This window comes from Triturus cristatus, chromosome 2_2 (genome assembly GCF_964204655.1).
Source record: "Triturus cristatus chromosome 2_2, aTriCri1.1, whole genome shotgun sequence".
In the NCBI taxonomy this organism is placed as follows: domain Eukaryota; kingdom Metazoa; phylum Chordata; class Amphibia; order Caudata; family Salamandridae; genus Triturus; species Triturus cristatus.
In genome coordinates this window covers 408,588,436-408,615,616 of record NC_140582.1, presented here as the reverse complement: position 1 = coordinate 408,615,616, position 27,181 = coordinate 408,588,436, and the positions used below count along the sequence as shown (strand labels likewise).

Sequence of the window (27,181 nt, the reverse complement as noted above, 5' to 3'; positions counted from 1 at the left end):
GGAATGCATTGGTGAGAAAGGAAATGACCGCATCCGTGTCCACATTCTCGCACACTTCTACCTCCGGCCACTTGGTGTACCTGTCGACAAGGAAAATCACATATTTGGGTATCCCCCAAGAGTCTAGAATAGGGCCCAAAATGTCAATCGACAATTCCTCCCAGGGTTTGTTGGGAGTGGTGAACTCTCCCATAGGAGGCCTTAGCAAGGTCACTGACTTGTCTGCATTGGCTCAGTGCTCGCATGCTCTTACGTACTTCTCCACATGGTTGTCAATGGCTGGCCACCAGTACAACTGTATTATTTTCCTCTTTCACTTCACAATTCCCAGGTGTCCTTCATGCATGATGCTGAGGATGCGATCCCTCAACTGTCTAGGGGGGATGACTTTGTCTCCTCCTTAGTAAAAATATGGTGTAGTCGCTGATGGACAATTCATCACGCACCTTCCAATATTTCGTGAGGTCGTCTCTCATGTGCCTCTTCTCAGGCCATCCCTGGGTAACAAACGTCTTTAATAGTGGGAGTTGAGGATCCTCGTCGTAGGCTGTCTCCCAATCCTGTGCACTGATAATGTTCTCTTGGTCCGTCGTAAATGCTACAGTGTACTCTTCCTGTTCAGTGTGTGTTAGTGCCCTTTCCATGGCAGCAGAATTTCTGAGGTAATCCGCCACCTTGTTCTTTGTCCCTGGTAGGTACTCAACGTCATAGACAAAATCCAATAGTCTGAGGGTCATCTTGGCGATGCGAGGCGTAGCACTGGCATGGCCACTGGACGTGAGGACTTTAATCAACGGTTTATGGTCCCTTCTGAGGATAAACCGGGAGCCCCAGAAGTACTGGCGAAATTTCTCTATGGCACAAATGGACGCCAGCATTTCCTTCTCGATGACGCTGAACTTCTCCTTGTAGGGGCGAGGGAACGGGATGCAAAGCTTATGGTGGTTTCTTTGCCATCAGTGGACAATTGGTACAGGACAGCCCCTAATCCCTTCTCACTGGCGTCCGTTGTCAATATGCTGGGAGCAGAGCTGTCGAATCCGTGCAGGGGAATAGCATCGCAAATGTCCTTCTTGATGTTCTCGAATTCCTCGTTTGACTCCGGCGTCCAGCTGAAGGTGTTCTTCTCCTTTAAGATTTGGCGCAAATGGTGTGTTTTAGCAGCAAAATTCCTGATGAATTTGATGTAGAGTTCTGCTAATCCCAGAAATGAGCGGACCTCGTCCTTGCTTCGTGGCCTGGGTGCAGACAAGATGGCCTCCACGTTGGCTTTCTTCGGAGAAATCCGTCTGTCACTAATCTCGTGCCTCAAATATGTGATGGTGCGTAAACCAAATCTGCATTTCTCTAGTTCTGCCGTGAGGCCGTTCACAGACAGTTTCCGTAACACTCCTTTCAGTTTCTCGTCGTGCTCCGCTTAGTGTTTCCCCATGACGAGTATGTCGTCTTGGAAATATAAAACGCCGCTGATATCCTTGAATAACTTGTGCATTCGTTTTTGGAAAACCGCGGCTGCTGAGGCCAGCCAAATGGCATTCGACGAAATCTGTAGCAGCTGAAGGGAGTGATGAAGGACGCCAACTTCCTGCATGAGGGATGGAGCGATTTTTGATGATACACCGCTGTGAGGTCTATCGAGGAGAACCAATTGATTACTTTGGTTTGAGCCAACAATTTATTGATTCAGGGCAACGGAAATTTGTCCACGATTATGTTCTTATACAGTTCTCTAAGGTATATGCAGAGACGCACCTTCCCGCTTGGTTTCCGTGCCACGACCAAGGGCCCCAACCATTCAGCGCTTTTGATAGGTACTATTATGCCGTTTTCCTCCAAAAGTTTCAATTCAAGTTGCACAGCTTCTCTGCAGTTAAAGAGAATATTCCGGACTTTATGGCTGACTGGTACAGCGCCTTCCTTGAGTAGTATCTTGTGCGTGAACTTGGAAAACTTCCCAATGGTCCCGCCAAATACTAAGGGAAACTCTTCCTTCAGTTTTTCCTCTTCAGACACAGGTGGGTTATCAGTCATGAGTACTTGCGTTTCTCCGCTGGGGTTGAGCTGGATGCCTAACGCACCTTGGTCAGCCCACCCCAGGACAGAAGGCCCCTTTTCTGCAACATACAGTTTGCCTAAGGAGTCCCTCCCTTTCAACTCAAATTTAGGCTGCCGTAACCCAACCATGGGGATTTTCTCTCCTGTGAAGGTGACAGGATGTACATCGGTGGGATGTAGATGTCTCCCTATAGTGTCAAGTCCCTTTCCCATACATTTCTTTGGATTATAGTGTATGGAGAACCAGAGTCCGCTACCATGGATACCTGCACACCCCCAATGGTCAACATACAGGAGGGCTTTTTACTGCTGTTGCAATCAATACGCATGACATGGTCATCAATGCATAAAATACCATCATCATCAACATCTCCCACCCTCAGCATCTGATTCATACATGACGCATTTGACCGTGGAATTGCTGGGATTCCTTCTGCAGACTTTACCAAAGTGTCCCACAACACCACAAAAGGAGCATTTTACATGGAATGCAGGGCATCTTCATTGGCCATGTGAGACTGACTCCAACATCTGTAGCAACTACCTCGTTGCTCACTAGGGCTTTTGTTGGGTCCTGCAAATTTCTTCATAGGCCTCCTACTATTTCTGTTCCCCGCACTGGGACCAGGTTTGTCATTTGAAACTTTTTTGTCGCTCACTTTGCACACGTTGGGTTTAGTCTCACTTTCCCTCTTAGCCGCTACCGCACATCTTTTAGACAGTTCTGCCTTCTTCACAATCGCAATGATTTCATTGAGGGGGGCCTCCCCACTAACCCACAATTTCTCCTGTACATTAGTGTTGACTGTGTGCATTATGATTTGATCGTCATGAAGGTGGCCAAATTTGCAATTCACTGCCAGTTTTTTAAGCGCCGCCACATAGTCGTCTACTGTTTCCGTGTCATTTTGTTTCCTCTGAAATTTTTTTTACCTGTCTATGGCAATGCACACGACTGATTGGTAATGACTGTCCAAGTCTTTCAATGCGTGCTGGAATACATCTGTATCATCCGGGCCTCTAGGTTTTTTACCATGCCCTTGTACACCCTCAAGCCTTCCGGCCCCAGATTGAGCAGCAGAATTTTCTTCCTGCGTTTACTTGAGAACTCCTCCTCCCCCTTCGTCCTCCAGGGCAGACAGGTAATTGAGGAAGTACCCCTTCCAATCAGCCCATTTCATGGCAGGCTCTCCTGGCTTCGGCAGGAACGGAACTGGGTTTGTCAGGGAGAAGGTTTGTGTGCACATCATGGCTGACTGGTAGGCGCAGGAGTGGAAGACTCCAGAAGTGAGGAGGCACGGTGATCCACCGTCCGCAACTGTAGGAGGTGGTGGTGCTCAATTAATGGAGAAAGTCCCAGTACCCCCAGGAAGGCTTGTCACAGGGGGTGGGCACACATGCATGCCACGAAAGTCACTCAAAACCCTGACGGGCCGACATGGCCTCTTATGGTATCCTGATTGAAGGCAGTGTGCGTGTCACTTGGAGAACATTCGTGCAAGACACGCTGCAGGCTGGCCAGCGCGGGGTCAGCAGCTTGAAGCAGCAAAGCGTGAGCGCCTGCAGGCGTTAAATGCCAGTGCTGTGCTGTGGCGGGGACGGCAAGTAGCCTGGGTACTCAGAAGGCAAAATGCGTGTAGCGGCACAACATATGCATCAAAGAGGGCCGCCGACACGTTGCGTGCCGCCGTGGGACTGGAGAATTGGGTGCACACAGTCAATTAAGCCGTAAGCGGTCCTCGAGAGCTGAGGACAGTTGAAGCTGGTGTATGCTCGCTGAAGGGAACAAGGAGAATTTCCACGCAGCCGGTTGCTTCGCTGCCGCGCTCCCTGTCCTACTGACCTGGGTAGTGGCTTGTGACGTACTTCGGCGCTCTGCTCGGTATGGCAAGCGGTGCTCAGGCAGCTGCAAGTCGAGGTTCTTCTGCCTCATCGCCAGTTTGTAGTGTCAAATCCTTCCCAAGAAATGAGGCGCTGACACTCGGGGTTGGTGATACGTATTTCTTTATTGCGGAGAGGGAGCACGTGAGCTCCGAAGCTAACAGTACCCGATTGCAATGCCGTGCGCCTCTCCCACAAGGCGTAGCGGTATCATGTGTTGATCAGAAGACTAGAATGCGACACCACGGTAACCTCATCGAGCAAGTTAACCTCGTACTCTCTGGCTGCTTTACGCGATGGCGGCAGTGTAGTTAAAGTTAGGTCTGAGTTTCAATTGAAACGTATTTTTATTCTGGTTATAACTTTATTGCCTTCTACACAAAATGTTCCAATCAAAGAGTGAGAGTGATGGGGGCTGTATTTCTGTATTGAACAGAATTACTCCAAACTCCATATGACACTAGAACTTTACTCAAAAGTGCGCTTTTGCTAGGTTTGGTGTAAATATGATAAGTAGCTTTTAAAAAATGAGCTTTTGGGAGAAGATGTTGTCTAACGGCTAGAGCGGCCAACCTCAAAGCTGGGGAACCGGGTTCGAGTCTCGGAAGGAATGCTCAACATCCTTCGATGCTAGGCAAATCACTTAATCTCCTTGTGCCTAACAAAATTAATGTGTCTGTCTGTAACGCAACCGGTGCTCATGTAAAGCGCTCTGAAACCTTCGGGTCGAGTTCGTACTATATAAAAATAAAAAGCGATTTAGGGGGCCTCTAAAGAGTTAAATCATAGAGATCTCTTGACTGTTATTTTGTGGATTCGCCACAGATTTGCACATCCTTGTAATATCCATAAATTCATATAAGAACGATAAAGAAACACATTTTGGTGTTATGTTTCTTGTAAATTTGCAGACCCGGCTGCGGAACAGCTAATTGGGGTGTTCTGATTGGTAGGCCATCAGTGGGATTTTTTTGTCATGGCCACCAATATCCTCAAGGTGCAGCAAGTCGCCCATTGAAAAATATATGAACAAATAAGGCATAATGGGGCTGAGTGAGCATGCACTGAACTCCAGGCATATGATGGGAGGGCCTAAAGGGACCCCCAGTTTTACACCCAGCTGTTTCTGGCTGGCTGTGATGCATCATAGCCAGTCAGAAACTACTATTCCAAATAGGATGAGTACGATACACTTGTCCGATAACTTGTGCTCCCCATCTGGTAGCTTGGTATCGAGCAGTCAGATTTATCCTCAGGGATTGAGTGTAAAGTATTGGCACAGCACCCACCTCACAACACACTATGCTCGCCCCAAAAAGACTCCACAGTATGTATAAAAACACTTGTCTTTATATCACACACACACCTGAAATCAAAACGAGATTCACATTGTATATACACTCTACAGTTATATGCAATTGTCAAACTTCTCTATTGAAATCAAAATGAAACACACATTCTATATACACTTTACAGTTAAATGCAATTGTCGGACTTTCCCATTGCAGAAAGGTCAAACAGCCACCAGTCTCTGACTATGGCTCGTGACCAAGCCCCTCAGTCCCTCAACTCCATCAACCAATGAGACATGCTGACTCGGCTGGGCTCTATTGACCAGACAGTCGGAACCACCTGACACGGAATGAAACAGTTACTTAGTTTTGTTCATCCGGATTACACTATCAGGCGCCCAACGGCACCCACATGAGTGCGGGATCGCTATCCATCCATAGACAAAAGGTTATGATAGAGGAAGCTGGTGCATTTCCACATCTGGAAAATGTTTTCCTCTCAAGAGGGGTGTTACCTGTCATAGACCCCCGACAGTCAGCTGCAGAGGCCCACAAGGCATATGAAACCCCTTGAGCCTCATCACGGTGTTTACCGCAACAAAGCACCCAGTGGTGTGGCTTCAGGGAGAGGGAGACAATGATCTCGGACAGAAGCTGTAATGTCTGTCACTGGAGGCCGAAGACAGTCTCAGCTCCTGGTTCAGGTTCCCCTAACTCCCCTTGGACACCACTCGCTCTGAAGCGCAAGTGAGCACAGTTCCCCTGGGTGCAAGCATAGGTCCCTCAGACTATGCAAGCTTCCTCTGCACTTTCCTGCACTCCTCACTTCCCAGCAACTCAAATGGCTGCTAATCTTTGCACACACACTCCTCTTGCACAGCTAGATGATGGTGTATGTCAGGACGGTCCTTGTCCCAACCACGATCACTTCCACCCAGCCGCGACCTGTGTAGGTAAGAGCGTGGGGCGGGGTAGCAGGGGATTTCGACAGATGACTACAAGAGAAAGTGAATTATTTATTTGATTTTCCCTCGTGGTTGTCTGTCGAATCCCCCCAACCTGGCCCCACCACTCTTACCTGCACGGGCCGCTATTGCTTCCACCTGTATCCGCCACAACCAGTGCGGTCCTTATGATCTTGTGGAGAGAGATACTTTGTATCCCTTGGATCATGTGGACAGGAGGCCAGCTCACTAGCCCTTGGAGAGTACTTTGGGACCCAGGCCACAGCAGATGGCATTTAGCCACAGGCTAGCAACGTTCAGGAAAAATCCACCAAATGATAGTATCCTTCCTAGAGAACAACAACCTCCAAGCCACTGCAAGTCTGCGGCTAGTAGAGTTGCAGTCCCTCCTGCCCTAATGAGTCCTCTCGTCAATGTCCAAGTATCAGACCAGCATAGTATAGTCCTGTTACAAATGGGGGTCTCTAGTTGGCGGAGTTAGGTACCTTTATCCAAGTAGGGACCCTTCATCCTAGTTAGGGTAAGGGAGTTACACTCCTAACATAACCCCTGCCCACCCGCTTGGTAGCTTGGCATGAGCTGTCAGGCTTATCTCAGAGGCAGCGTGTAAAGTATTTGCACATAACCAACAGTAATACAGTGAAAACACTACAAAAGGACACCACACCAGTTTAGAAAAATATCCAATATTTTTATATATCCAAAACAAGACCAATATGATAAGAATCCAACATACAGTACTTAAAAATATATACTTTGCAAGATGTTTTTTAAAATTTCAGAAATATCTCAAAAACACAGTTCTTCCGAGTCGGTAGCTCTGTCCGGAGCTACCGCAAAACTGAAAATAGCAGAATCCAACAGTTCCGTCTGACCGCGTCGGTCAGGGGTGTCGACCGACTCATAAACAGTACCTTGTTCGTTGCAGCCGACACGTTGGTGCGAGCCGGTTGTGGCAACCGTCACGGTTGCGATGTGAAGTGAAGGGGTGCTGCGTGCGGTGCCCTCAAGGCGCGGTGCAGGCAGCGACTCGGTGATGGTTGTTGAGCGGCATCAGTGAGACCCGGGCTATGATGCTGAGTGATACAACAAACAAATGATGGACGGAATGCTGACAATGCAGACATTCTCCCCCAGTCAAGAGATCTGGGTTAAATCCATCGTTCTTTTGCCCACTACGCCACCCCAGTTCAGACATGGCCATATGCAAATCAGCATTGACCCCGTGCCTCATGGGAACAGTCCAGCCCGAACTGCCAAGCCATGTCTTCCCTGTACCGGAATCAAGCATCCTAGGACCGGTTTCTGGCTATCAGCCGTCATCAGCCAGGATAGCTTGACTCCAGTGGCGTAGTGAGCACGGGTCCCACGTCTGGGAATACCCATCCCACTTAGGGCGAAAAGCGTTACAACAAACAAATGATGGACGGAATGATGCTGAGTGAGGCGGTGCTCGTTGCGGTGCTGGCAGGTCATGGTGCAAGCGACAGAGCCGGTTAGCAGGAGCTAGCGTCAGTCAGCCCAGACTGCTGTGTGGGACAAGGCGGTGCATCATGAAACTTACCAGTGGTGCCCCCAGCCAAGATGTGGTCACAGATGTCGAAGTCAGCAGGTAGCAACCGAGTCGGTGAGACCAGGGTAGTGAAGTGAATTGAGGCGGTGCGGAGTGGGGTGCCCACAGGTCACGGGGCAAGCAGCGGCTCGGTGGTGGTGGTGGCGGTCGTCATCGTTGATGAGACCTGGGTTACGGTGTGAGATACGATGGTGCCTTCTGCAGTGCCTTGATGACACAGAGCCAGCGACGGAATTGGTGATGGAGGCGGTTGCTTTTCCCCTTCTCTATGGCAACTGACACAATGGTTCCAGAAGCGGTACCCAGTGGTTGGTGAAGTCTTTGCAGTCCCTGAGACTTCAGAACAGGAGGCAAGCTGTATTTCAAGGCCTTGGAGATACTCAGCACAAGTAAAGAAAGTTCAGTCCAGTCCTTTCACTGCCCAAGTCAGAAGCAGCAACTGCAGGCCAATCAAACAAAGCAACAACACAGCAAAGGGGAAGTACTCCTCCTGGCAGCTCTTACAGCTCTTCTTTTTGGCAGGTTCCTTGATCCCAGCGAGTTCTAAAATTCTGGGGTCTGTGCCCCTATATTTATACTCAAAATTACTCCTTTGTTCTTTCAGGCATAGAGTGTCTGTGCTTGGTCCAAACCAGTCCTCTCTGGCCCAGCTTCCTAGCAGTAGGTGGAGACAGCATCGTCTAAAGTAGATCAGGCCCATTCAGGTGCAACCAAAACTTGTCCCACTACTCTCAATGGAGCCCAGGTCTATTCAGCCCAGCACTGACTCATCCAGGAAAGGCAGGACACACCTCGAACCCCCTGGTGGCTGTCCGAAGAGAATGCACATCCCCAGCCCCTGTCACTCCAAAGCCAGACAGTCAATCCACAAACCCAGGAGAGGAACACAGGATGGCTAGGCAAGAAAATACCTACTTTCTAAAAGGGGTATTTTCAAATACAAAACATAAAAATCATCTTTACTAAAAGATGCATTTTTACATTCTGAGTCCAGGCATACTAAACTCCATTTTCCCATCTCGTCCCAATGGGAAGTTATGCTTTTAAGATGTTATATGTAAACCTCCGATTTTATCCTATGGGACAGATAGCCTTTCCATAGTGAAAAACGAAATGCACTGTTATTCACTACCAGGACATGCCACACACACCAGTACTTGTCTTACCTTTAAAATACACAGCACTCTGCCCACAGGTGTACCCCGGGCCTACTTTAGGGGTGACTTATGTGTAAGAAAAGGGAAGACTAGGGCCTGGCAAGTGGGTGCACTTGCCAGGTCGACATGGCAATTTCAAACTGCGCACAGACCCTGCAGTGTCAGGTCTGACATACCTTTTCAGGGCTACGCATGTAGGTGGCACACTCAGTGCTGCAAGCCCACTAGTAGCATTTGATTTACAGACCCTGGTACAATCCGTACACTTTACTAGGGGCTTACCAGTAAATCAAATATGCCAATCAAGGAAACACCAATCCATGATCACAATTTACAACAGAAGCACTTGCACTTTAACATTGAACAGCAGTGAAAAGTGCGCAGAGACACTAAACCAGCAAAAACAGAGTCAAAACCGGGAGGTCAGAAAGCAAAAAGACAGTGGAAACAAGCCAATAGATGCCAAGTCTAACAGGTTCTCTACTTTCAGAGGCTTGAGCTCCATTAGTTATACCTACCATAGCCTTTGAAGCTAGGGTCAGTTCAAAAGGCCACCTTTGAAATGCACAGGCCCTCTCAAAATTTTGTTCTGCCTTCCATCCTACCCCGGGAGTTTTGATCACAATCTTTTTTTTTTTTTTAAAACCTTTCTTTACACATCAAATATTCACAGTCATGGGCCTACAACCGCCCGGGCCGGCCGCTAACGTAGAAAAAGGAGGACAACAATAATACAGCAATCATGAGAGCAGGAGCGAACCGCACACGTAGCGGCTGCAGCCGCCCACAACTGAACCCAGCACTACAGAAAGGTTTCTTATTAACTGTTTTGTAAATGAAAACAACAAAAGGAAACTTAGACCAGGCAGAAGAACTCCATTAGCAGGGACTTGCTCTCTCATGAGCGGGGGACAACAGCGACAATGCAGCCCATTACACAGTAACTCGCATTAAGAAGGGCGGGGGGGGGCAGGGAAAGGATCAGTCATCAATCCTGCAAGGCGAAGGGGAAAAAGACCAGGAACATCAAAGTCAAGGGGACATCGTTGCGTCTGGTGTGACCACCAAGGGGGGGGGGTGCATATATCCCCACGGTAGGAATTCCAGGGACCCCACATCTTACTCCATTTCTTAGGTTTGCCTCTGGCCACGTAAACAGTTTTCCCTCGGAACATGCACCAATCCATATTCTCTTTCCACTTCGTAACTGTGGGAGGCCTACCGGAGCCCCAGAGCTGTGCAATGTCTCTTTTAGCGATCATGTTGCCCAAAGTCACCCAGCGTTCTTGTGCCACATCGCAGTCAGTCGGTTCCCACACATTCAACACACATCGCCGAGCCTCAGGGAGCAGAGCCACACCCGTAACCTCCTCCATCACTGCATGCACACCAGTCCAGAAACGTAGCACCTTCGGACACTCCCACAGAATATGAAGAAAAGTACCAAGCAGGCCACAAGCACGCCGACATAAACCATCACTTGTGTAACCCATGTGAAGCAAGCGGGGACCGGTGACATAGACCCTATGTAATATCTTTAACTGCACAAATCGAAGGCGAGCCGGTATGGCAACCTCCCTCGGTGAGGCTACTGCCGCGACCCAGTCCTCATCATCCAATTCTAGGCCATCGGTGACCCAGACCTCTCGCAAATGTGTGAGGAGGTCCGCTCGAGTATTGATCAGTTTTTTGTAGATCAGGGAAATAGTACTATCCGGCAGGTAACCATCAAGTAAACGATCTTCCAGCGGGGAGGCTTCAGGGATATCTGCAGGATTCGGGAAATCGGAAAGTAGCGCATGGTGCATCTGCGCATAGCGAAAGAACTCCCTATCGATCCAGAGATCCCCCACACGACTAATTCCAATCAAATCCCATTTTTCAAAGCCCTTAGTACGCCATAAACCACCCAACGCATCAGACGCATACAGTGGAGTCGCACGAGACAGACGACCCGTCCATCCCGTAGCAGCGGTGGCGCAGTGCCAGGCATGTACTGCATTTTTCGTAGGACCTGTCAATGTAGTGCTTCCCTTCGTAGAATAAAGCGCTCTATTGAAATCTCTGCCCGGCAACAGTAGCTTATCCATCTCGTACGCGGGGTTCACCGCCAGGCCATATGTCCCATGGTTCACCGCCACCAACTGGGACGCCCAATAATACCTTCTAATATCAGGAAGAGCTATGCCACCGTCATACCACGGAAGGGCCAATTTAGCGAGAGCAATTTGCGGTCTCCCATCCCAAACTAGTTGCCTCTGTAGGCTCTCTACCTCACTAAAATATCGGGCGGGCACCACGTCCAATGTATTCTGCAATGCATACAAAAAGCGTGGAAGAGACATCATTTTGAATAAGGCTGCCCGGCCAAGCGGCGATAGCGGGAGCTTCCGCCAACGAGCAATATCGGCCCGCAGCCGCTGGAGCGGGGGCAGCAGATTCAGAGCATAGCGGACCGCCGGATCCAGGGACACGTGGATACCTAAATATTTAAAGCCAGAATGTGAAATTGGAATCGGACAGCCGCGAGGGAGAAGGGGGGGGGGTCGCCAACCAGCACATAAACACAGGATTTCACCCAATTAATGACAAGCCCTGAATTGCGACCGAAGGAGTTTAATACATCAAATAACACTATCAACGATTTCCGCGGGGAGGTGAGATAGAGCAAAATATCATCTGCGTAGAGTGACACGCGATCCTCAAACGTCGGTGTCCACCGAATACCCGTCATGGAGGGTTCCCACCGGAGCCACGCCGCCAGGGGCTCCAACGCAAGAGCAAAAAGAAGCAGGGACAGGGGGCAACCCTGCCGTGTGCCCCTCCCAAGCCCGAAGGGGGTAGAAACTCTACCATTCACCACCACCTGCACCAGCGGTTCCACGTATAACAACTTCACCCATCCAATGAATCCAGGTCCAAAACCAAACTTAGCCAGCGCCGCCCAGAGATACGACCACTCCAACGTGTCAAACGCCATCGTGGCGTCTAAGGACGCCAAAATGGTGGGCTCCTGAATAGAGTCAACTCTCGCGAGGACTCCGTGGAGGCGCCGCAGGTTCAGCGCGGTGTTGCGGTGCGGCATAAAACCAGACTGGTCCGGATGTACCAGGTCACCAATGACTTTGATCAGACGATTAGCGAGCACTTTAGCGAGAATCTTAGGTTCAGCATTTAGGAGTGAGATAGGCCTATAAGACGCACAGCAATCACGCGGCTTGCCCTCTTTATGGATCACCACAATCGTTGCTAGACGTTGATCACGCGGAAGGGAGCCGGCCTCTCGGGATGCAATAAACATCTCACGGAGATAAGGTGCCAACCTATCTGGACGAAGCTTGTAAAGCTCGATCGGAAGGCCGTTAGGGCCGAGAGCCTTTCCTGAACGGACCAAGCGAATCGCCGATGCTATCTCATCGTTCGTCAACGCCTCATCCAGCAATTCTTTATCATCGACAGAGAGGCACGGCAATGCAATATCTCGTAGCAGTTGACGAGAGTCGTCTTCTGGCCTCTCCGAGACCGGAGAGTAGACGTCACGCAAATGGTCCGCAAAACAGCTCACAATCTCCCCCGGGTCCGTAACACTCACACCATCAGCACGCACAATCACCGGGACCACACGACTCGCTCGCTCTCTCCTCTCCAGCCATGCAATCAACTTTCCAGCCTTGTCACCAACATCATACAAGCTCCCCTGTTGTTCCCGACTAGCGAGCTTGGCCGCACCCGTAACCAACGCCCTATAATCCGACTGTTTAAGGCAAAGGGCATGGAGTTTATCCCGTGTGACCTCCCGCCCGATATCCTCTTCCAAGTCAGTTATGTCAGACTCCAGGCGTACCACCTCCTCATTTTTACGTCTCTTAGCTAGGGAGATCAAGGATAGGGCCTGCCCACGGATGACCACCTTGAAAGCCTCCCACAATGTTACGGCCGATGAGACTGAACCCTGATTTTCTACAAAATAACGGTCAAGAGACTTAACCAAACGGGCACGAGTTGTGGGTTCATGTAAATACCAGGGATTAATCGGTGCCACCCTCCCCCCCGCCCCCAAGACCACATCCAAGTGTAGCAGCACCGGGGAATGATCAGAGATGCCACGTGCCAGATGCCTGACCTCCCCGATCATTTGAGCTTGGGCGGCCGGCATCAGCACATAGTCCAATCTAGATAAGGAGCCGTGGGCGCCAGAGTGAAATGTAAATTGGGCGAGCCCCGGATGCTTCGATCTCCAACAGTCCACAAGCCCCATAGTGTCGATAAAGCCACCCAGCCAAGAGTGCGCCCCGGGGAGGTCTCTGGGAGGGTGCCGATCCTTTCTACCCGATACCACAGAATTGAAGTCGCCACCTACCAGCAGGAGGCCCTCCGGGAGCCTAAGCAGCAACCCTCCCAAATCCGCAAAGGTGGTGGTTTGCAACCGAGGGGGAACATAAACTGAAACCAAACACAAAGTCTGTCCTTCCCACCGGCCAACCAACACCACGTAACGCCCCCGAATCACAATCTTTAGTGTGGCCAAGAACCTGCCCCTTAGAATGCAGGTGGCAATTCCACCTCCATGTAACCATCCCAGAAAGGCCACTCAAAGTCAGAGGTCCACAGTTCCCCATTAACCCCTAGTTTATGGCAGTCTCTCAGGAATGCACAGATGTGGTTTTCCCCCAGTACCTAGTTGTGAATTAGGAGACAGGCTGCCAGGCACACAAAACCACACACCTCGAAAGGGCCACTTTCCTAAAGTGACATTCACATCACCATAAAATCCAACCCCCTCCCACTACCGCAGAGGGTTCACCATTACAAACTCATTGATACCAAACACTATACTGTTACTAATCTGCCAGTAGGAAATAATGTTCAACAGCCTTTCCCATTACCCCTTCATGCTAATCCAATATGAGAAGCAGGCCCCATTGTACAGAAGATACCATTCGGTGTCATTCATGACTCTTGCAGGTAATGCATCCATGCACCTGCCCAACCTCTTCCCAGTACGGCACCCTATCACCAGGTACAACTGGGTTATAGCAGGAGACATGCAGAACCTTGGCACGTAGCTTTCTAAATTCCAATCTGAGTAACAGTAACCTGTGCACACAGACCCCACAAGGGAACACCTGTGACGCAATCATTGAGTTACCTCCGTGGATGGCACAACCAGTGCAGCAGGCCCACAGAGGCGCATTTGAGATATATGCCCCTTGTATGGGTCTTACCCCATGACAAAGGACTTAAACCTAACTCCAATCAGCCAATCATATATACACCGCACCACGGTATGCATATGATGAGCAGTACCAAATGCACTCCAGTACTAAGGCTAGCATCCAGATCAGTGGAAAACTAGAAAGGAGAAAAGCAAAAAGACGAGGGAAAGCACCCTAGAAAGGGACATTTTCAACTTCTAGCATCAAAATTAATTTACAAAAAGTGGGTTTTGCCATTAGACTTGCAGATTATGTGTTGTATTTATAGATCTTGGAACCTCCTCGTCCTCAGCAGACCCTTCTGAAGTCTGACGCTCTGTGAAAACAGTTCAGGATCTGCTAATCCTGATCGAAATTAAAAACAATTGTGACAACTCAACTGTGCATGACCAACAGTCATGCACAGTGTGTTGAGGACAGTGAGTGGGGGTTGGCTGCATGTGGTAGTTGGTCATTTTGTCTTGCTAGGCTGTGTGGCCAACCATTACTGCACATGGCCGAAAGCAGCCTGTTATGAGGGTGGGCTGTCCTTGGAAGGCTGGTTGCAGGGCCTAGCAAAAGGCCAGACCCTGCTGTCAACCCCACAGTGCATGACCTTCTGGCATGTGCAGCAATGGCTGTTGGGCAAAGAGCATGGCCAAAGGTCAGTTCATGTACGAAATACTCCTGTGCATGGTCTTTGCTTGTGCACATGAGGGATTGGCTATAGTACACATTTAAAAATCCCAGATATTCACTGGGAAAAAAACAGAATTTTTGGCTTGGTTTAATCATACAGTAATGTAGATTAACTTAATAAAATCACAGATAAAATGCAGTTCTGGTTACGAAATAGGAACAAATAAAAACCTGAAATTCCCCAGTTATGGTTAGCTCAGCAAGTCATAGCTTGCACACTTGCCATGTAAAACATAACCTGCATGTATTGTGTGTGCACCAGTTACCATGCTGAAAAATTGATGCAAAATGTTTATGCCTCCTTTTTTATCATAGCCAAACATGTACTTAATATGGCTGCGTGCTGACCTAAATTTAAACTCGTAGGGGCATATTTACAAGGGGATTGCGCCACCGGAACATCACTTTTACCAACGTGCCGGTGGTGCAATGCCCTGCATCATATTTACAAAGTGGCATTAAGCCACCTTTTGTGGCTAAACGCCTCTTTGTATATGAGGTACCCTTTTACGCAGGTATCTGCTTGAAAGGAACATGCAATGGGTGTTGCTGTGGGCGTTCTACCACAACACCCATTGCTTTTTGACACTACCCCAGATTTATAAGGATCTGTAAATCTGAGGCAGCGCCAAAAACTAAAGCCATACAACAGCAGGCGTTAGAATGGCGCAATGTGGAGAAATAGCTTTATTTCTCTTCATTTTTGCTTTTTCTATGTGTATTGCATTCTGTAGCATGCAAAGCAAGAGCAAAATGCCATTAATGATTGTTTATGTGCAGGAAGATGTCTCTTCCTTCACATAAACAATCATTAAATAATGACGATTTGCTACTTCTATGGGTGCTACAGAATACAGCACCCATAGAAGTAGAAAATTGCCATTATTGATTGTTTATGTGCAGGAAGGTACAATCATTCTCTTTAACACTTTGGTGCAAGGGTGTCTTTGTTGGCGCTAGGCAGCTATTTCTGGCGCCAGCGCTAGGGAAATCACAGGGGGGCCCCATTTGGTTGTAAATATGGCATATCCCTGCGGTTTTTAAATGGCAGAGTGTAAATATTGTAAATATGCTCCATAGCTGAGCCGGCATAAAACTGTACATATGCCCTATCTACTCGATAGAAAAAGCATCAAATCTTTCTTGATTTTGGTCTTTATTGGAAGATTAGCCAAACATTCCTACCATCCAAGATTTCACTTCGATATAGAAGAAAAAACAGATATACTTTGAAAGTAAATTGGCTTCACCCTTCCAGAGGAAAGGTGCATAGTGCAGCGGGAATTGATTGCAGAGCTATAGAATTTCATAAGGGGGATTTGATTTTCCTACTGGCAATTACACAATGCCCAATGACCATTTGTTCTTACTGCTTGAAAAGAAATAGTCAGTGCTTTGCAAAAGATTCATCAGTGCACTGGCAGAAGCCTGGAAGTCTTGTCAAAGAACTTGTGAGATTAAAACCTGCAGCCTATCAAACACCATGTGTGTAATGTAACTGGTGCTCATGTAAAGCGCTCCATGCAATACCTTCGGGTCGAGTTGGAGCTATATAAAACTGAAAAAAGAAAAAAAAATTAGACGTTTATGAAATTGTGTTTAACGGTAATGCACAAGAAACCCATACCGAACCGCTAATTGGGGTGCAAATACATAGGCTACATCTATGCACAGTAAGGCTGTTAATTGGAATCTGCTATGTACAGCTGACAGCAGCTTTGCATAAATACATATTTTGTAGATGCCAGGGGCTCTGTTAGCCTATTAGCTGTTTGCACGTTTTAATTCCCGTTTGTGTTTGTGCTTCCCGGCAGCTTGGAGTCGTAAAAAAGAGGAGTTGTGTTAAATTGCATAGATATAAAGGCGACATACTCATTTTGAAATCAGAGCTAAAACGTATTTTGATATTCATGGAAAGTTGAGGTAAGCTGCCTTGATTGGAACTCGTGTTTTGGAATTCAGAACAGTTTGCTTGCCTCAGAAATCGAAAGGCACAAGGGGCGCGTGGAACATTCTGACCAACCAGCGGAGGGCAGCATTGCTCAACAGATGTCGCCCTCCTAAGATTGTTAATATTTTCCTCAGGGACCAGTTTATTCATCCGAACCTTCTTGTCTCACAGAGAGTTGAATAAGAAGCCACTCAATGCTAATCATTTTTCTCCACTGAGTGCATTTGGATTTTCCCCTCTGAGTGCATTCGGACAAGAGTGAATTTATTGCGAGTCACTTCCTATGATTTTCTAAGTGCACGAAACGTTATAATCAGACATATGTTCAGCGATTTTGAACTGCACCGCCGAGTTCATGCTCGTGTTTGCAGAATATTTTTTTGTAATCTGAAACTGACTTTTAAGACCGTAATATTAGCATGGATGACTGGCTGGTTCGACAGTTTATCGCCAGGTAGCGAACACCGGGACGTGTGTTACTGTAATGTTCACTCACCTCTTCTGCAGGTTGATGTTTAGCCAATCGTAGCTTGGAATGTTGTATCACAAAGAGAAAGGGGTCCCCTGGTGACCCCTTCCTGTTTGCGACTGCCTTACCACCAATTTGAAATTGTTGGTAAATGCGATTGGTTTACAGCCGAAAATGTTCGCAAAACAATCTTACATCCCCATGTGAGACACTCTTGGCATGCCCCTCCCTAATAGCGACTTGTAAGCCTGTTTTGCGTGTCGGTAACAGGTTACCGACTAGCAAAATAGGTTTGGTATATGCTACAACCTTTTTAGCCGTAGCAAAAGGGCCGATTTTCCGCTTGCGACCGCTTAAAACGGGCGTACATTGGGCTCCTAGTGTCTGTGCTTAGAGGCGCCCCTCACACCTTAGGCGCACAATTGAAATTCTTTATCTTTGGACTCTGACCTGCATTGTATTTGTCGGAGTGCGTTTACAGTGAGGGTTAGGCCAAGTGCTTTAACCCCTCGAGTGCCCCGCCCTTTCCCCCTCCTGTGCCGGCCCTTTCATTAGCGGGCGGGGTCCATGACGAGATAGTCTCGTCATGGGCACAGCGCAACCGCGCTCCATGACGAGACTATCTCGTCATGGGCACAGAAGGGATTAAAACAGCAGCCCATCCATGATTGTAAAACTCAGGTCCCGCAGCCCCATTCGTCAGCGACCCCTACGCCTTTGTATATGAGGAGATAAGAGACATTTTAGGTGCCCTCTAACTACAATTTGCTTGGTCAGACGGGATGAGGTATGGTAATTTCCTTTATTAAGTCATTACAATAGACTGCAGCTGGGTGTGTTTTTCTTCCAAACGCTCGGTCCATCTGTGATAGCTGTTTGCGACCAGTAAAATGCATTTTGGCTTGTACAGAAGGCAAAATGCGACTCAGTAGCTTGTTACCAAATCACATTTTGCTTTTGCAATTTGGTATTAAGAAGGGGCATGTTTAGGGCGGCCCTTCCTAATACTGAATAGCACAACTATGTATGAATGTTTTGCGACCGGGGATGCAGTCACAAAACATTTGCAGTTTCCACCAGAAGTTGGTGGTAACCCATTTGCAAACGGAAAGGGGTCCCCAAGGGACTCCTTCCCCTTTGTGAATGTGGGCACCTACATTTTTTAAGAGCAGGCAATGGTCCCACAGACCACTGCTTACTCTTAAAAAATGAAAATGTGGCTTTTGATTTTTCCTTTAAGGAAAACGGGCAGCAATACAAAAAAATATTGCTTTATTTAAAAAGCAATCACAGACATGGTGGTCTGCTGACCCCAGCAGGCCACCATCCCTGTGACTGTAGCCATTCACAATGGTTCGCAAATTGCGACCTGCCTCATGACTATTGATGAGGCAGGTCCTTTTGTGACCCACTGCGAATCGCTAACAGTGTCAAACAGAGGCGTGGCCTGTGCAGGTAAGAGTGGTGGGCGGGAGTCGACAATCAACAACGAGTTTCCCTCCTCGCTGTATGTCGACTCCCCCCACCCCACCGCTCTTACCTGCATAGGCGCACCTGGTCAAACACCCTGTTGTACATCACAGTTGTCGATTTCTAAAATTCGCTATTAGGAAATTGTAAGCGCGTGATTACGTACATCTGGTCCAATGAGAGATCGTTAATGAGCATCTGCAGGGCCCATTGGAAGCTTCTCTGTATAACCAGTGCTTTAATTGGGCTGGGTGTGTGACCTGGTAGCATTTTAGAACGGACATTGAAACGGGTCCCTATTGGGCCCTATATTCATGACCTTAACTTTACTGGGAAAACACTGACGATTTCTAAACAATGAATGGGTACAATTAAGAAGGAGAGATGGGGTCAGTGTGCCTACTATGCAAAATGTGGAAATAACATACACCACTATAGTTCCAATGGCGATTGCTGTATAAGTGGCTAGAGCATTCTATTAGCTAGGATTGAATGAATGACTGAATGAACATTGGTTCTGCACTGTGTTGGATTCAATCTTTCTTAAAGATTTGTGTTGAAGGTGAAAATTGTGGTGTTGGCGTCAAGGAGGATCTTGACCCGTATATTTCACATCACTGCAGAAGAAACAGATTTTATGTGACCCATGTTGCTTATTTATTGTTCAAGAATTTCTTGTTTGAGCCTGGAAATGGCGGCGGTGAGTAATATGAGAAAGGAAGACATGTAACACCCAATTCTGTTAAAAAATGCTAACTGTGCTGCATTACCTTTTCCTGGACACGGTTATGATAATTCTGTTCTGGTTCCTGTTTGTACAAGAAAGAGCTTGACTTGAGTTTTGAAGCAGACACTACCTCTGACTGGGGCAACTGGATTGGCCGGGCGCTGATTCCTTGGAGCTACTTCCCTCCTGATGTAGACATGATGAACTCCTACGCAATTCATGGATCCGGGATAGGAAGAACATACGAGTCGCTTTATCCCATTCCCTCAGATGAGATCCAGGAAGGGCAAGGCCCAAACTTGTAAGTACTCAGACATCCCAGGACAACTTTCCGCCACTACACACAAGCTAGGATGCTGATAAATGAATGTAATAAATGTTCAGGTGACCCATGTCAGTGATTTAGGTCCAGTTAAAATGCCACACTTTTTAGTGACTCTTGCACTCCATTAGAGTGTTTGTTAACTATTCCCACGATGTTGTGGTGGTGTATTTTGTTTTTGTTCAGCATATTACTCTAGCCTTAAATGTTTCCTTCCGGTCAGATATGTGTTCGTTTTAAACACTTTCCACCTTGACGCAAACATTTGGAATTGGAGAAAGACCCTCAAACCCTGATTGACAATATCAGGATTTGAGTTATTTGCTGAAAACTGAATCCCACCAAATGACTGTGGGTAGTTCTCTCCCAATGCATGTTTTCTCACATTAAGGGTTAGTTGTGGACCACAGCTATTCTTGGTGGAGACAGAGAGGGGCAGGGAAAGGCCTGGCCATTGTGAATATGTTGAACAATACATTACCAACCAACATTAATCCAGGCTGATTCCTGGAAAAGTACTATGACGTGTAATCCTCAAAAAATGCCGTGGCGTTGAAATGTGCTTTCTGAGTGTCATTTAATTCCTCTGTTTTTCAGAGGGTACACATTACTACAGCTTTTTGGGGATATATATATATGATGCCACCCTTCTCTAAATATGTGTCAACTGTGCAAACTGGGAGTGGAAAAACCTCAAACACTATTGAATTCTTTAGAAAGAAGTAAAGAAAAAAAAGGAAAGGTGCATTTACAACTTAACCCTTAACTCAATGTAGTGTATTGTTATCCTTATATATTCCTACTCTCTGGGATTAGCAAACATGCAGAAAGTTATGAGTTAATAAATCAACGATAATGGTTTCCATAGACCTCTTTGCTTATCATAAGGTAGCATGCCAAAAAAAGGGAGTAATGCTCCATCTAGATAAAAAATGGTGGCAGATTTATATCTAAGCATAATCAAGAATATTGCCAAAAAAACGCAGGCTCCAACGCCTGCACACAAAAGGTGCATTTGAGTCCAAACTGCTAAAAAAATTGGTGGGGATAGATATTTTACGAAAGAAGGCTCTTCGAAGTCCGTTAGAGGATTCAAGTAACTTGTAAAAGCTCCTCTGAAAACATACGCCTCCCCAGGGGAGGCGTATGGGAGGCACAACGAGGAGAAATATCTTTATTTCTCCTCGTTTTTCATTTTTCTATGTGTGCTGCATTCTGCAGCTCACATAGAAAAAGGAAAACGCCTCTTGTGATTGTTTTTGTACAGGAAGGTTTCCCTTCCCTCACAAAAACAATCATCCCCCAATGCAGGCACCCTTGCAACATGGTGCAAAGGTGCCTGCGTCTGGCGCACAACAGCCTATAGCGCGCCGGCGCAGGGGAAAGAACAGGAATGCGCCATATCTCATAGATATGGCGCATTCCTGCCCTTTTCTTTTGCCGTAGGGCAGCACAGCAGAGAGGCCTGTGGTGCTGCCATGCAGCAAACCTCATAAATGAGACCCCCTTTACATCCACCAATCTTGCAAATTGTTCCAGTTCTATGTGCCATTGCAGTCAGAAAAATGCACATTCTGATTTTGTAAATGAAGGTTTGGTATTTGGGCAAGTATGAAACAATTAGGTGTGCACACATTTTGGTGACTCAAGCCCATTCACTCTATCTGTAAATCAAGCCATTGAGACAGAAAATCAGTTAACTTCACTTGCTCCAACTACCGTTGACTCTTAAGTCGTTCATTCTGCATCAAACACGTTTTTTTGTTAAAAAAAAAACAATTGAAAAAATGTGAGTTATACAATTTCTATACATTTATGGAGGAGAGCTAAAGTCTAAATCTCTGTAGAAAGTCACATGAAGAATGCAGAAAGAAAGGAAAAGCAACTTATTCTATACCATTTAAAAAAAATAATTGTCTAGGGTTCTGTTGGAAAACAGACTTATGCGCGAACAAAGTCTGTGCCTGAAATGTGATTCGAAGATGTATGGCAATTACAGCAAGGGGATAGACCACAACATGCTGAATGTTTTCACATTGGAACAGAGGAAACACATGGAGACAGATTTATCATGGTATTGAGTTGCCCTTGCGTCACGCATGGTGTCACAAGCACAACACAATACTGAAGTCAGATTTACCAAGCAACGCAAGGGCATTGCGTGGCCCAACCTTACTTGGTAAACCTAAAGTAACGCATGACAGTGCAAGTCGCTGCCTTGCGTTACTCTGCCATGGGAAGGCATTCCATGGGTGGAGCGTGGGTGTTCCCACACATCCACCTGTGGTTTTTTGACACATTCCCAGATTTACCAAGACTGGTAAACCTGTGAATGTCTCAAAATGCAATGCCTTCCCAGGGGAGGCCCAACGAGGAGAAAGTCATTTCCACTTTTTTAGTGCGCCACATTCTGCAGCACACTTAGAAAGAGGAACAAGCCTCTAAGGATTGTTTTTGTGCAGGAAGCTGTCCCTTCTCACAAAAAAAATTCCTGTCTGCGATGCAGGGTGCCTGCATTGGCACTAGGCAGCATATAGTGCACCAGCGTAGGCAGAGAAGAGGAATGCACCATAGATTGGTAAATATGGAGCATTCCTGCCCTCTTGTTTTCGGGCAGCGCAGTGCAGCAAGTTGTCTCGTGGCGTTGCGTGAAAGATTGATAAATCTGGCCCATGGTATTTTTATGTCACCTCCCCCACCCCCCATTGTGAGGTGTAGAATTAATTCAGATGTGTTAAATAATGAACTATAAAACACCACACCCGCTGATCCGGGTGTAGTATTACAGCACCAAAAACACACCATACTCGTAGTGAGTGAATGTATTGGAAAAGAGAAGTCACGCTCAGACAAAATGGCCACATCATCTTTCTATTTTATTAACGCCATTACTTAAATTTTAGCAGCCAGGTTTGCAGATGAACAGAAGTAGCTGCTATTCTAACAGATTTTTTTTTATATATGAATATGCATGTTATTGCTTATATTATTATCGGTGCTTCAGTGTCGTTTTAACTATTTGCATAGCTTCCTCTTCGACTGTATCCTTGTACAGGCTAGTTTTTGAACCAATTTCAAACAAATTGTCATTGTGTTACTTCGTTTTACTTTATTTATAGGTTTTATATAGCATGAACCTCACTAGAAGGTACTGTAATGCTGAACAGTAATTACAAAACAATTTGTGTGATTAAAGGCACACACAGGATTGTCACATTGTGTAAATATTCCCAAGAGTGAATGCTATACAAGTGCAACACACGGTTCAACCCTGATGAAGGCAACGGAGGGGGTTCGAAAACAGACTGGATGAGAGGGAGCAGAGGTGTCGAGAAGGATGACTTTATTTTTTAGATGTCCAATATTTATCAGTCGGTCAGGTGAATGGCATTTAGCAGAGGACGCCATCCTCACATTTCCTGAAGAGAGCTGTATGACCCAAGGAAATATAAATGTTAATTACTAAACTGTTTCTTTTTCTATCCAACAGTCATCGTCTGGATTATTTTAAAGAATTCAGCCTGAAGTGGGTTATGGGAGAAGATTGGACTCAACCAGCATCAGACTTATGGAGACCAACTCCTTAAACATATTACCCAATTCACCTATTGTATGTGGAATAAAAAGCACCACCCAAAAGCAGCTACCTTGAATTTTGCTTCTTTGTTTCCCTTCCATATTCTTTTCCTATCTTTTACATATTATTGATAGGAAAATCATATGTTGTGATGACAGTAATAAAGCAACCTCTTCCCAATGTTTGCGAAGAACATTCCCTAATCATTTTAGAAAAATAGTGAGTTAATTGCCTAAATAACTTTGCTGCCCCATACTTATTTGGATAACCATATTCAGGACAACAATTAATTTAGATACAGAATGGGGATAACATCTGGAGTTGCTGCTCGGTGGTTCTAATTATCAGTTTTGTTCTAATTTTTTTTGTTTGAATTTTTTTATTAGGGTTTTGCATACAACATTCAGTAATGTACATCAGATATATCATTGACGAACCACTTTTTACATCATTGTGAAGTATCATTTCTGTTTACAAAGGGTGATTGTATTAGTTGCCTAGTCCCTGGAACCTCTTGACACTGCTACAATCGTACGTCTACTACTGGTTTGTTCCACTAGGCTGTAGTGTGCCCTATTGCGACTGTACCGGTGTGTCACGTATTAGCTGGGGTTAGCTCGTTCTCCCCGTTTCTATCTGTGTAGCTCTTCCCTTATGACATATGTAATCATCTATTCCGTTTAACCAGTGCATCGGTTTTTGAACTGCCGATGTAATTAACTATGAACTGTGGGGAGGAGAGGAAAAGCAGTGAAAAAGGAAGGAAAAACTAAAAAGGGGGGAGAGAAATTAATAAGCGAAACATGAGGGGCGGAGAAGATGTAGGGTGGGCAAGGTTAAGCTGTCCTGGTGGGCGGTGTATCGACTGATCAGTATTGTTCTAAATGGTCAACAGGTATTACATTAATTTTTAGCATTGGAAAATATGAAACGTCAAATGAGGGAAGTCACTTAAATATTGTTGACCCGTTGTGAGGATGGAAATTGTTTCTCAGCAATATGGCCTATGACTATGCAAATAAAATAACGTGAAGGTTCTCATTATGAGGTTCCAGAAGTGATGTCTGTAGGGGGTATACTCCTCAGTTGTGCCCTCCCTCATACTTAAGCTGGGAGAACAGCTACAGTAATCTTTCAGACCACCTCCCACAGATAAAAAAAAGCCACTGCAACATTTAGCACCTGCTCCAAATTGTCAAATACCGACTTTTTCATGTGTCCACTATTGTGTTTAATCTGTTTGCACCACATGAAAATGGTATGCTTGGCTACCACATTGATACTCATAGCACATGTATAAAATTGGGCAGCTATTGTTCATGAATCACTCATAGCTCTGACACCTTACCAACTCTGATCTTCTATGAAAAAAAGTACAAAGTGGCGCTTGCTACTGTGTAGTTATAGTTAGGACTTAGTTGCCATGGAAAGAGTGTTTTTTGGTTGGCTAAGTTGGCCTTTTGGCATTGTTTAAGTTATATTCACCAAACCTTTTTAAAAAAACAGTTCATCCTCCTCAATTCCATTCTAGGACGTTTCAGGGTGATCCATCAACCAGCGACTGAGAAAAAAGGGTGGGGGGGAGTCTCAAAATGCAATGAAAATTGAACAGCGATACCGAAAATGGTTGAACGGAACTACACCAACTATGGCAGAAAGATACGTGTTTTTAAACCTTTGTATATTTTGATAGTTGGGTTCATGGGAGGCTTGTGAGATCCCTGCGATAACGCAACTTTGATCTGTTTGCCTACGGGGCTTTTTTCCCTGTCGGCTGCCTCACTCCAGCGGGAGTGAAAGTCTACCATGAACTCCTGCTGGAGCTCATGCTGTGATTGACTGGCAGCAAAATGAAGAGAAATGGGGAGGGGGCTTTTCAGGATACAGGTACTTTGACAGGTACCCTGACCCCCTGGACCTTGTGGGGGAGTCCCAGATAGACTACTCTGGGTTTGTGCAATCCAGAAGATGTCTGCGGAACCCAGCAAGTCTCCTTGGACTCCCACAAATTTCCATAGGGGAGCAGGGAGGTGCACTGGCTTCTGCAAGAGATTTGGAGAATTGGAAAAAATAAAATAAAAAGGGGGGTGGGGCCAGAGTGTCTCTGGTGGGTTGCTGCAAACAGACACGCAAAGCAGGGGGGGAGGGTTGGTTGCCCGTGATGGTTAGGGATTTGGCCTTATGCATGGTAATAAAATATTACTTTACATTAAAAACTCCTTGGAATCCATTGAAAAAAACAAAGGTTACAGTGAGGTTAAAGTTAGGTATGGTGATAATATCTTACTTTGCACTAAAGAAATTAACTAAAAAAACAAATGTTAAAGTGACGTTATAGTTAGATGAAAATGTCAGTTCAATTGTAACGTTTTAAATTGAAAAAAAGACCACTGAAATTCAACAGTTATAGGTATTTCAGGTAACTATAACTCGCACCATTACCATGCACTGCTTATGATCTCACATATTACAACACTCATAGGGGGATATTCTCAAGACTGTGTGATAATCATCGCAAAATTAGCTGAACACAACTTTGCACATCGCAGTCTATCGCGGGAAAATAACACTGTTAATGTGGTATTCTCAACCTGGCGGTACCATGCGATAGGCTCACGATAACACGTCAAATGTCTGCAATAAAGTCAATGCTACTCCGCAAAAATGCGAAAAACGAACTAAAAAAAAGCTGCGATGAGGCCAATCGTGATACAAAAATCAGCGCAAACCAGCGACAGGCCTGCAATTCCCACGCGTCTTGTGGGATAATGCACTCAGAAAGCAACAAAAAAAGGGAGAAAAAAAGAAACTGCGTAGCACCATGGATGCACCCGGACCGAGTGCAGAGGCCAACACGGACCCCACAAGCTCCACAGACCACCAGCAAGGAACCTCGTGATCGGGGAAGGCCAAGGAGAAGAGGAAGAGGCAGACGGGGTGCAGTCCGCAGGAAAACCAGATCAGCGTCACGGAGGTGACAGAACTGCCATCCACTGAACGTCAATATTACAAAAGTGAATGCAGTCGGAATGTCGAGGAGGTCTATGGAGGAGGACAAGAGGCGCTGGCAAGATGTGAAAAGCAAAACCAAGCACAAACCCACTGCCAACAGGAAGGCCGCAACGGCGACTGGAGGTGGGAGTCGTGCCCCACAGGAGGAGCAGGAGCAAATGGAGGCCACATTCACCAGGGAGGAGACGGCGCAAGGAGTTGGGAGTCCGGACACAGCTCAATAGGGCCTGACACAACATCAACAGGGTGAGTAACGACCCGGGACTGGGGGGACGGGGGCGACGGGCACAATGGCACGCATGCCCAACAACGTGTAGCACACCGCACACCCACAATGACCCTGGATCATGTCCCTGATACCCGTGGCACACTGCAGCACACACACAGCAATCACAGCACATCTCACGACAATATGGTACAAAGTGCAACACCGACACTGCAGAACAGAGGACACAACTGGGTCCGCCCATGCGCAGAAACAGGCCAATCACATCTAACATAGCAGGAAAATGTGAGATTGAAATGTATGTGTACAAGCTCACATCCGTCATGTAGTCCAAATGTCCACTGTCCCGCCTCAAATTTCAGCACCATTCAAACAGTCACAATGTACATTGTCATACAGTCTGCATGTAAACAAGAACAATGCGCCAACATAAATGTCAAACACAATGTCAACATTCATCTCCCCTTCACATTGCAGAGGGACAAACAACACCTCCAGCAGAGCAGACCAGACAACTCATCAATGATGCTGGAGAGGACCACCACACCTCCGACACCGACGCTCTACAACAGCTCATGGACATCTTAGGTAAACCCCCCCCCCAGGAGCA

The 27,181-nt window shown here is 46.6% G+C and overlaps 1 protein-coding gene across 1 annotated transcript in view; it reads left to right on the top strand.

The window, feature by feature from the left end:
• Window positions 1-23,398, top strand: part of LOC146862300 (UPF0462 protein C4orf33 homolog) — an 89,182-nt gene extending 65,784 nt beyond the window's left edge. The window contains exons 6-7 of the mRNA XM_085641487.1: window positions 19,530-19,735; window positions 23,247-23,398. Of these exons, the coding sequence (XP_085497613.1) occupies window positions 19,530-19,735; window positions 23,247-23,343 (303 nt within the window). The 3' untranslated portion in view covers window positions 23,344-23,398. The remainder of the gene's footprint in view (window positions 1-19,529; window positions 19,736-23,246) is intronic.
• Window positions 23,399-27,181: the final 3,783 nt, after the last annotated feature.